Genomic DNA, 12,411 nt, shown 5'->3' with positions numbered 1-12,411 from the left:
CATGGGGAAAATGAGATGCGTCCCCGGGACGCATAGATAGTGAGTTTAGTGCGTCCTTTCAGATTTTAATGCGTCAGGGACGCAGGACGCGTACCTAGCAACTTCACTGTGGCTAAGTTACCATAGATGCAGAACATTACATACAGTAATGTATATAGAAAAAAAAACACGTACTTCAGGAAAACCTGCTGGAAGAACACTTTCTTTATTATTTAAATTAGTATTTTTCTATCCTCAGCCCCCCCCAACGCTCCACTGCTTGGTCAAAGTTGAATTGATATAATTTGGTTCGGGAGAGAAGAGATCACAGCCCGCCTACACTGTTAAACTGATTGGTTTGACTTACCGATCCAGGCCAATCAGGAGGCGCCCTGAAGCTCACGTGCACACTAGCCTCATGACACAGTTTCTAGATCCCTCTTCTGTTGTGCCTTGCGCGCTCGCTACACAGATGCGATGCGAACGCGGTTAGGAGCACGTCTGTCTCCTGTTCGTGGTCCTTGCTCGCCTGCGCGTCTCCATTCCCCGGGAGATTTTAAGTAATTTAAAATGTTCGACAAGGAGGCGCTGGGTTGAAACAAGGAGGCGCAGCGCCCCTCTTTCCCGGTTTAGATTAACCCCTGGGTTTACACTTCGTTCTTTGGAGCACGGTTATTTTTATTTATTTATTTATTTTCCGTTTTTGAGGAGTTGAGGATTTTTCTGCAATAATCCAAAATCCAATGGAAAACCCGTTGGCTTTTTGTCAAGGGAACCGAGAGCGACGCTCACTTCCGGGTTTGCCAACATACGTCATCCCTCTCCACCACTCTATACTGTAAAAACACATGTTGAAGTTGAATGATAATGCATGAATTTATTCTTTATTCTGCCATAGTAACACGGTAAATAAATGGCAAAAATAGGCTGAGAACGAATTCGTATTTACGATATTGTAGCGACCCTGGGACAGTTAAATAGTTTGTGTGTTATGTGTTGCATTGTAAAAAATGTTCGTGTGTCCGTTAAATGCCAGTTGTTCTATTGCATGTATTGTGAAATGTTCTTCTTGTCAACCACAGGTGTGGCCGAAAAAATTCATTAGGTCATCTGGGGAGGCCTTTGAAGAACAGATGGTGGGGGCCTGCACTTGAGGAGGAAAACCGTGTTGGGTTGCCGGGGTAAACCGGGTTTGTTTTGGGTGGGTATTTCTGCCATGTTGGTTACTGGTTTTCCATTACCTGGTTTTGGTTACATTTAAAAGTTCCTTCAATTCTGATGACTCTGACATCGTTATGCACCGGCTAGGTCATTACAATATGTTCAATAAAACGTAAATCACGGACAAAAAAAAGACATTTTTTAGACAAATGTAATTGAGAATGCCGAAATAGTTCTCTGGGAACGTAATTTTGATGAGAAAGGGTGTCCTGTCAGTTGTCAAAAAAAAGCGTCACTGACGTGGCCTCTATAGCACGACCTCAGCATCCCAAAACTGATCAAAAAAACGATTGTTTCTCTCGAATCAAAAAACAAAACAGGACAACTGATGCCCATAAACTTAACCCTACATGTTTTGTATTAACAAGGACACGTTGGTGTAGTTGTGTTGAGGAATGTCACAGATTTCACTGTAACATTCGCCGTTAATGTGCAGCCACCGGGTCTTCCGTTAGCCAATGGGATGAATGCTCATAGCTTCATATATTGCCGTGGAGGGATTACATTGCAATGAGTGGAAAACCCCCTGCGTCGAAAAAAGAAGCACATGGTCCTCCGTTAGCCAATGGGATGAATGCTCATAGCGTCTCTCTATGTGCAGCCATCGGCTCTTCCTTAGCCAATGGGATGAATGCTCATAGCTTCATATATTGCCAGTGGAGGGATTACATTGCAATGAGTGGAAAACCCCCTGCGTCGAAAAAAGAAGCGCAAGGTCCACCGTTAGCCAATGGGATGAATGCTCATAGCGTCTCCATGCGCAGCCGTCGGGTCCCCCGTGAAGGGGTTACATTGTAACGAGTTGAAAACCCCATGCGTCGAAAAAGAAAAGCACAAGGGTACCCTTTTGCGTCAGGCAAACTGAAGCCAAAAGTCACTGACCGTTCGTCAAAAATCGACGCGTTCGGAGTGAGAATGTGTGGGTTGGACGGATGCTTTATTCCATGCAGTCGCGCCGTCAGTGGACAGTATGGAGTGACGGGATTAAATATAGAGATTTTTTTTTTATTTATATTCTAAGGAGATGTTTCTGGAGTTATAACTGAGGAATAACGCAGTTGACTTAAATTATTCTGATTACATAGATTTAAACGCATGATACGGGTTGAAATTAAATTTATGAAGGGCGATGATAAAACATAATCGTTCTTCTCACTCTACAATTCTTCGGTCTGACTTCAGTTCACCACCACACCATCTGTGTCGCAAATTCTCCTTTTCCTCCAAACCATGCGTACGCATGGGTCAGAGTTTGCTTAGGGCTGCGCACATTCTCCCGTCAAGTTGTATTTTTATAGATCACAACCTTGGCGTGGAAAGTCACGTGCGCCAATCTCAGCCCCGTTTTGTGCGTACGCAACGGTTATAAATTAGACCCCTGATCTGTTGTGGTGCGTGCATGCGTGCTGCCTGTGTGTCTGCAGCGCCTGCTTGCCTCGGCACGTTGCCATAGCGACTTGATTTGAGTGACGTAGCTGCTTGTGCGAAGGAGTGTTCAAGTGTTGGAACGCAGAAGAAGGTGACACAGAAAGACAGGCTGGTTGCAGGGTTCATTGTAGAAGACATGCTTCCCCTGTCAACTATTGAATCGCCCAGATTTAGGAAAAATACTAAATAAAATACCCGCAACTCGCAAGCCAACATCCGACAGGAAAACATTTTCCCATTACCTGAACAAGTGTTACGACATGGAATCGAAGCTCAAAATAATTTTCGAATCCTCCCTGGATCATGTGTCCGCCAACAACAAAAGTTAGTTAGGAATGATGGTGCACTGGATAGACAGCATTACTTTAAAACTTGAGAAGGCTGCTCTTGCCTGCAAGAGGGTGAGAGGAAGACACACTTACGATGTCATAGCTTGCGAAATAGATCAGGTTCATTCAGCCTTTGGACCACATAAAGTATGTGTCACTGCCGCTTAAGTGCATTTCTGTTTTAATTGTATGGGATAAAGTGACCTTTTTGTATTTTATATTGACCACTTGATTTTTGTTCTCATGTTTCCCAAAGCCTGTGTTTTGAAACTTGTGGGTTGCTTCTGATTGACCTCAACATAGCCTACTTTATCCTGTTGTTTGTGGATTTTACAGCGAGGCATTTCTTTGTGCAGACAGGGATATTGTTCTTTCATATGGTTTATATGCTATTTTGTATAGATTTATACAATAACACTAAGTGATGATAGGGCTATGATGTTTGTCCATGTATCTAGGCCTACAGTAAATTAAGAAACGGGAAAGAGAAGTAATAAGTAGTGAAGTTTCAAATGCAGTAACTAGTAGAGTAATCTCATTACAATTCAAAGAAGTAACTAGTAATAAGTAACTGATTACTTTTTTTGAGTAACTACCCCAACACTGCATACAGTATATATTATATTTAACTACCTGGTATTTGTGTGTTCTTTGTAGTACCAGTGTTTCCCAACAAGGTGTATGCAAACACACATCAGGATGGTGTACACACACATTAGCACAGTACATGCTTACATCAACATAGTGCCTCTCAGAAACACCTCTCGAATCATCTTGGGGGAAACACTGGTAGGACTATGTCATATAGTGTGAACGACTTTATGAGCTGTGTGTATTTGTGTATAGCTACATGATATTGTGTGTATTTGTGTAGAACTACTTGTTGGGGCGGAAGGAGACGTGTGAGATGGCTGACCGGAATAAAGAAGCCTTACTAGAGGTGATCATCATTGATTTACCTTCACCTCCCTCTGCCTCTCTCTCCCCCCTACCTCCCAACACTCTACTGCCCTCTAATGCCCTCTCCCTCTAACACTCTACTGCCCTCTCCCTCTAACACTCTACTGCCCTCTGCCGTTCTCCCTCTAACACGCTACTGCCCACTCCCTACCTCCCTTAACACTCTTCTGCCCTCTACCATTCTCCCTCTAACTCTCTACTGCCCTCTAGCAAAAACTACTTTTTTGTATTCTTTGATAAAACGGCTATTTTGACTTTCTTGGTTTCTTTTTAAATGTAGTGTGTCTACGACTTTCGTTTCGCCATAACAGTAACCGTTGTATAAAAGCAATAGATCACTTCAGTCAGTGGCATGTGCTCATTATACCACTGTGAAGGGGGTCGCCGGCCCTCCGCTGTGCGTCGGGGCCGGACAACACCCCTTAACAGTGGTATAATGAGCACATACCACAGCCTGGCGTGATCTATTGCTTAAATATATATATATATATATATATATATATATATATATATAAAATATGTAAATGTGATTATGGGCTATAAAAGATAAATAAATAATGATTTTTTTTAATACATTAATATTAATATATTAAAAAATAATATTAAAATTGACATTTAAACCATTGACCATTATTATATAATGAATACCAAGTAAGTTGGTAGTAAAAATCTAAACTCTGATGGAATAGAATCAATGGATCTAGCAAGCGGAGCTTAGCGTCTGTCCTGCTCTCCTCACCCATATATTTATTAAAGTAGTGATCTCCTATTTACTTGTATCTCGAACATTGCAGTAGGAAGCTTCTGTGTCAATCTCCTGGGAATATAATGTCTCTAATGTAGATCATATTTAAGTTAACTCAATGCTAATGAGATGCCGTAGACCCTTTTAAGTTCACTCAGTGCCAATGTCAATGTTTACCTCGGTCTGCCTGGGGAACACCAGGGATTGTTGATATTCGTAGAACCTCTTCAATTTCATATTTATTAAATAGCACCGGTTTCATATTGCAGAACTGTTTGACACCATGGCACTCTTTCAAATGGCTGTTTTTTCCCCAACAAAGCAGTTAAATCATAAGTCTCCGCCTATACCACTCAGAAGTATTTTAAAGAGTCTGGCTGTGACCCATTTGTGATTATTTTCAATCACCTTCATTGTGTTCTAATGATGTAAGGGCTGTTCTACATGAAATGTGCCTCACACCGCAGACTTATATATACGTTTCGTGAAGCTCAACCCTCTCTCGGACATCAACATCGGCCGCTGCAAAGCTCAACACAACTACACAAACCATTACGTTCCCAAGCCTAACCCTCTGGGATTTGCCTCATGTGAAGACCATCATACTCCTTCCATTCACCAACATCCATTTGACCAACATCCATTTCACCAACAACCCTTTCACCAAAAACCCTTTCCCAAACAACCCTTTCACAAAAAAAGCCAATTAGAGGATTCAATTAAAACAGTTTCTCTTTTTTTATCTTTTTTAAGTGAGTGTTCATCCCCTAATACATGTTTTGGAGAAGATTTTTTCTGACGTAGTTTTCCTGTTCGATAACTCAAAGTTTGATTCCACTCTTTCTGAGAAAAAACAACTGCAAACATAATGTTATCAAAACAAATGTTTATTCACGTAGTGCAGTGCAAGCAAACATTGACTTGTAGTGCCAACTGATGGAGAAGAATGATCAATACATATAAAAGATAACAATAATTTTAGGTCTATGCATGTAGTTTACCACTATGGATGATCAATACATATAACATATAGTGATAATTATAGGTCTATGTATCTTCTTTGTGCCTTTAGACACCTGTTTTGAAAACGCTTTTTGCCTCACCTTTTTTCTGCAATTTTCTTTACAAACTGTTAGGAGCACATAGTATTCTTGGTATCAGATATCACATATCACACTTTCTCTCTCTCTCTCTCTCTCTCTCTCTCTCTCTCTCTCTCTCTCTCTCTCTCTCTCTCTCTCTCTCTGTTGTTAATGTGTGTGTGTGTGTGTGTGTGTTGTGTGTGTGTGTGTGTGTGTGTGTGTGTGTGTGTGTGTGTGTGTGTGTGTGTGTGTGTGTGTGTGTGTGTGTGTGCAGGAGTGTTTTGGCGGTGGCTCTGTGTCGGTGCCGGAGATGGAGGGTGTGTTGTGGTTGAAGGAAGATGGGAAGAAGTCGTGGAAGAAGCGCTACTTCCTTTTGCGAGCGTCAGGGATTTACTACGTCCCCAAAGGCAAAGCCAAGGTCAGCCTTCCAATCAAACGCCCCTAATATAGTCCACCCCCATCACCCATGACACCCAATCAGACAGCAATGAAAACTTGTAGTGTACACCTGCCACCTTTATTATATTTATGATTATTATTTAGTGTGTGTGCTTTGCGTGCCTGGTATGTTTGCAGGCATCCAGGGACCTGGTGTGTTTCCTCCAGCTGCACCATGTCAACATCTACTATGGTCAGGACTACAGGAGCAAATACAAAGCGCCCAGTGACTACTGCCTGGTGCTGAAGGTAAGGCGTTCTGCTCTCTGCCAGAACACACAAGGCTTGTGAGGCCCTGACATAGCTGATACTACACATGTGCATTAAGCATGTCCACATATCCACTGGAGGGCTAAACCGGCCAGACAACCGTGCTGAATTTAATATAAGACATTAGTTTCCTCTCTAGATGTTCCATATTTAACAAGCCTTTCAGTTACGACCAGAAATCATGCAATGAAGCTAATGAGGCCTCCCCAGTGTAGTAATGCCAATCCCACAACACAACTGTTGTTGTGTTTTTGTTTGAGGGGTTACAAAAGGAATGGCCTACAAAAGGTTAGTAGGAGACAGGTAGGATATAATAATAATAATAATAATAATAATAATAATAATAATAATAATAATAATAATAATGGCAACACTGACATTCAACTTCTTATGACATCATTTTGAAAGAACAAATAATAATCACTCCGTTTAGAACTCTAATCTGCCCATATCCCGCACAATGATTTTTTTATAGGCACTGTTAAATAATCAAAGAGAAGTATTCGTTTGAGGGAAATGTCAACACTGGTATTATCGTTATATGACCAAACTAATGAGAATGATTCAGGGCAGTTGACAACACTTTTCACATAGAGCAGAGGGGAGACATATTGATGTAAGAATGATTCAAAAGTTCAAAGTTCAAAGTACTTTATTTGTCATTGCCATAAAGACAACGAGACAGTAGAGGCAACCAGACTTACACAGCTAAATAATAATAAATATCAATTAATAAATAGATTCATAAATATCATACATAAAACAATAATAAAAATAATAAAAGCAATATATCTCCATATCTCCATATTAAGGTGCATCAAGTCTTAGAGTGCAGTCCATGGGGGGCAGGGAGGGCTGGGCCGGGGCGGGGGGAGATGAAGGGGGGTGGGGAGTGGGGTGGTCAAACTGTTGAGGAGCCTTATTGCACAGGGATAGAAGCTCTTTGCCATCCTGGAGGTGCGTGCCTTTTTTGATCTGAACCTTTTCCCTGACGGGAGTAACATGAACAGCTGATGGGCAGGATGAGAAGGGTCTGTGAGGATGCGTTTAGAGCGCTGCAGGCAACGGGAGGAGGAGATGGACAAGATGTCGGGCAGCTCTACTCCAATGATCCTTCCCGCTGTTTTAATCAGCCTCTGGATGGCTGCCTGCTCCGCCTTTGTACAGTTGTAGGACCATACATTCAGGCAGTATGTAAGCACACTCTCTATAGCGCAGCGGTAGAAGTTAAACAGCAGCCCCTGAGGAAGGTGTTCTTTCCTCAACTTCCGGAGGTAAAAGAGGCGTTGCTGGGCCTTCCCCAAAACGGAAGCTGTGTTTTTGACCCAGGACAACTCCTCCGTCAGTGTCAGACCCAGAAACTTTAGAGAGGTGACACGCTCAACCTCTTCACCGTTGATGTAGGGAGAGAGAGAGTGGGAGATGGTGATTATGCTGGGAAGACTTCCGGAAGTCAATGATCATCTCTTTGGTTTTCCTAATGTTGAGACTGAGGTTGTTCTCAGAACACCAGACTGCCAGGTTTCCCACTTCTTGCCTGTAGGCAGCCTCATCGTTGTTGGTGATGAGGCCAAGCACTGTTGTATCATCTGTAAATTTGAAGATGTAGTTGGATGGGCAAGAGGGAGCACAGTCATGGGTGTAGAGGGTGTATAAAAGTGGGCTGATCACGCAACCTTGTCGGGCGCCAGTGCTGATGGTCAGATTTGAAGAGTGATGCTTCCCCAGTTGTACACTCTGTGTGCGATTGGTCAGGAAGTCCAATACCCAGTTACACAGTGAAGCATTGAGGTTTAAGTCCCGAAGTTTGGAGATGAGTTTGCCTGGAAGGATCGTATTGAATGCAGAACTGTAATCTATAAAGAGAATACGGATGTAAGTGTTCTTTAACTCCAGGTGCTCCAGTGCAGTGCTAAGCAGCAGGGCTACTGCATCCTCTGTAGATCTGTTCGCTTTGTAGGCAAATTGGTGTTGATCAAAGGAAGCTGGTGTGATGCCTTATGTGTTTCATGACCAGCCTTTCCAAGCATTTAGCAGGTATGGGTGTGAGAGCCACTGGCCTATAGTCGTTCAGGCACTTGACTGCAGTCTTTTTTGGCACAGGTATAATGGTTGATGCTTTGAAACATGGGGGGACATGTGAAAGGGCTAGAGAGCGGTTGAAAATGTCTGTAAATACCTCTGTCAGCTGGTCACCGCAATTCTTTAGTACGCGGCCTGCCACACCATCTGGTCCTGCCGCTTTTCTGGGGTTGATGTTTTTCAGGCAGAGTCTGACCTCGTGGGGGGTCAGAGTGGGTGCAGCATCGTCAGAGGGTAGAGGCAGAGGCAGCTGACCATTGTTGTCCCTGTCGAACCGTGCATAAAACTGATTCAGCTCTTCAGTCAGGGTAGCACAGCTGGTCTGGGGGGGTGACGCAGTCCCTTTGTAGTCAGAGATTGCTCTTATTCCCTCCCATACTTGTCTCGGATTGGTGTGAGTGTGGAAAAGTTGCTCAACACGTTGCCGGTGTTTGGCTTTTGCAGATTTTATGCCTCTTCTCAGTGCTGCCCTGGCTACGCTGTACACTGCTGTTTCACCTGATCTGTAGGCTGCATCTCTGCCCTTCAGTAGTGTACGCACCTCTCTGCACATTCATGGCTTTTGGTTGGGGAACACTCTCACAGTCCTCCTTCTTGTGACATTGTTCACACAGAACGTGATGTAGTCCCTTACTGAAGATGTGTATTCCTCCAGTGCAATCTTTGAGTCGTCAGAAGCCTCCAGGCTATTAAATAGTGTCCAGTCCGTGCTGTCAAAGCAGTCCTGTAGCTGAGGGATGGCATCCTCATTCCACACTGTTATGGACTTGGTGGCATGTCTTGTTGCTCTGATTCTTTGTTGGTATGAGGGGTACAGGAACAGCGAGAGGTGGTCAGACAGGTCTAGGTGGGAGTCAGACTGTACTTTGTAAGCCTTAACAACATTAGTGTACACCTGGTCTAGTGTCACACTGCCTCTGGTTGCACAGGTCACGTTTGGATGGAATGTGGGGAGCACAGATCTTAGATTGGCACGGTTAAAATCCCCAGCTACAATGAAGGCGCTGTCTGGGTGTTTGGCCAGTCTTTTACTGATGTAGCCATGTAGCTGTGCTAATGCTAGTTTAGCATTAGCGTCCGGAGGGATGTAAACAGCACAGATGTAAACAATGCCAAACTCCCTCGGTAAGTAGAAGGGGCTGCACTTCAGAAGCATAAGTTCCAGTTCGGGGCAGCAGAGCTTTCCAACAATGCTTGTGTTTGTGCACCAGCAGTTATTTAAGAAGACACACAGACCGCCACCGGTCTTCTTACCCGAGTCAGCTGTTCTGTCGGCCCGGTAGACGGTGCGGCCTGCTAGCTGGATAGCTGCGTCTGGTGTGGTGCTGTCTAACCACGTCTCGGTGAAGATCATGCAGCAGCAGCTAGTCAAAGTCCTCTGTGCTGTGAGTCGAAGTCTAATCTCGTCCAGTTTATTCCGTATTGAGCGAACATTGGCTAGGAAGATTGAAGGAAGCGGTGGTTTGGATGGGTTAGCCTTTACCCGAGCTCGTACACCGGCCCGCTTTCCTCGCTTCTGCTTCCGCTCACAGCGTCTCCTCTGCCGGCCTGTTGAGGTAGAGCTTTCGCTGGCTAATCTGCGGATCTCGGGAGGGATGGATATCTCACTTGACAATTGATGTACATCACGATTTATGACCAGGAGCTCAGCACGGCTATACTGTTTTGCCAGTGGAGGGCACATTAGTGTTAAAAAAAAAAAAAAAAAAAAAACTATTAATAAACAAAAACGTTTAGCCTGGAGAGCTGTGTATCCATCGCCATGGCAACCCAAGTAAACAATTACACTAAAACTAAAATAAAACTATAACTAAACTATTACTAACAAAAATCTATGGTCAGGAGACCCCCAAGATGATTGCGTGGCAACAACTTCACAATTAAACTTAAATTAAACTAAGACTACAACTAAACATTTACTAACAAAACCTAAAAGTCTGGAGAGCCCCAAGCCGCTGCGTGTGTACCCGCCGCGGCGCGGACGGCGGCGCCGTCATTCATCAAGAAGCACATAAGAACTCTACACACACACACTTGTGTGTGCGCTAAACCTTTTATATTTTAGCCTATTGTACATTTTATTGATTTGTTTAAGACTTTATATATAAGGTATGAAATAGTATGAAATGTTTGTTTCAGGTAGAGAATATGCACAACTGTATCAGCAATGATGAATTCAGTTTGACCTTCAATATTCCCCCTTTTCTGCTTCCTAATCTCAGCAGCTCATTGAGAGCTGATTTATTTCATATTAGTACTTTTCATTTGTAGGAAAGGTTTCACACAAATTTCCCCAAATGCCGATGAGGAGATGGTGAAACTCACCCAGCTGTGAGCACTTACGGAGGAGGTCATGCACTAGAGTTTAGATTCTCTGCCCGAGCCCGAGCCGACCCGCGGGCCGGGTTGGGCCGCGAAGCAAGACACCTCTGCTGTGAGTCCGTGTCCTGTTCTCCCTGTCTGGGCTTATTTTCCAACCCAGTCTCGTGACACTGTCACGTCACGTCATTTTATCTATTCATTCGTGATCTGGGACACGTAATTTAAGTTTTTTCATGCCAAGAGCACAAATTTCAAAAAAGAAGAGATGAAGCAGCTACCATTTTTTTTGTCGCGGTTTACCTACAGAGCAGCGCACCTGCATTAAATATATCCGTGAATTGTCACAATTTCTCAGAATCAAAGGTGAAAGTATAAACAGGTGGCCACGTCATTAAATGACGTGACAGCGTCACGTATTTCCGTGAGACTGGGTTGTATTTTCCCGATAATGACCGGCGTTCTATACATTATCCCTATAGATTTAGCAGAGCAGGCCTAAGTAACAAATGTGTACAAAGTTACACATGCATTAAAAAAAATGTCGGGTTGAAATCTGGTCGGGCTCATAATTACAGTTAATGTGTCGGGATGGGCGGGGCTCGGACAGAACGTGCTCGGGCTCGGGCCGGGTCGGGCTTGATTTTTTGGGCCCTATCTAAGCTCTATCATGCACCCAAACACTCGCCTCGAACTCCCACAACAAATACAGCGCAGCGATGGTGGTGATCTCAGCCATGTTGTTGGAGCAAAAGAAAAGTAGCGGGGGAAAATAGGTTTTGGGAGGGCTCTAGCTGCGTAGGCGCGTTGAACCATTTTTGTGACACACAATGATCAAGCGTTACTGTGCATTCACACCAAACGCGACGGGGCGACAGGATCCCATACAAAGTGAACGCATAGACGCGTATCGGGCAAATTTTTCGCGAGAGAAAACCGGCGACAAGTTTTGATTTGTCGCGCCACACTTTCGCCGTGCACAGGCGAGCGTGTTCACGAGGATTTGTGCCGCGACAAATTCGCTCAAGTTGAAATATTTCAACTTTGACGCGAATTTCGCGTGATGATAGCCAATCAGCGTTCAACAGCGTGGCCACTGAGTCACATGTGTAACGTAACAGCCAATCAGCGTTCAACCGTCGAACTCAGTGCAGTGAAGTCCGGCGTGAACTGCAGCATGGAGGAGAAAGTGAATGTTGCCGTTTGCGACTCCCGGAGCTCTATATATAATATAATAGTATATAATATAATATTTGTATATATAAATCACGGCCAACAGCTCTGTGCGCCTCCGGATGGCCGTAGCGCGGGGAGCTCTCATAGGGATTGGGCTTCTCGGGGTTTGTTTACCGGCGTTGCTATGTTTCCGGTCTTGTGTGTTCCAACGGTTTATTAGGTAGGCCTATCTAATAAATCTCTGTCTATTCAATACTTCATTCACTGTCTCTTCCGTGGTCATTACAATATTATGAATACACTGCGTCGGGTCCTCCGACGTCTCTCCCTCTTCCACAAAAGGTAAAGACATGCAATGGTGGTTATCTTGTTGTGGCGCGAC

General features: G+C 44.0%; 1 protein-coding gene across 1 annotated transcript in view; it reads left to right on the top strand.

The window, feature by feature from the left end:
* Positions 1-12,411, top strand: part of raph1a (Ras association (RalGDS/AF-6) and pleckstrin homology domains 1a) — a 217,693-nt gene that overhangs the window by 197,789 nt on the left and 7,493 nt on the right. Inside the window, exons 13-15 of the mRNA XM_056611093.1 lie at positions 3,832-3,897; positions 6,019-6,162; positions 6,321-6,431. Coding sequence (XP_056467068.1) covers positions 3,832-3,897; positions 6,019-6,162; positions 6,321-6,431 — 321 coding nt within the window. The remainder of the gene's footprint in view (positions 1-3,831; positions 3,898-6,018; positions 6,163-6,320; positions 6,432-12,411) is intronic.

The sequence above is a fragment of the Gadus chalcogrammus genome, chromosome 16 (genome assembly GCF_026213295.1).
Source record: "Gadus chalcogrammus isolate NIFS_2021 chromosome 16, NIFS_Gcha_1.0, whole genome shotgun sequence".
Lineage (NCBI taxonomy): Eukaryota > Metazoa > Chordata > Actinopteri > Gadiformes > Gadidae > Gadus > Gadus chalcogrammus.
The sequence above is the reverse complement of the archived record's forward strand: the minus strand, read 5'-3'. Positions and strand labels throughout refer to the sequence as shown.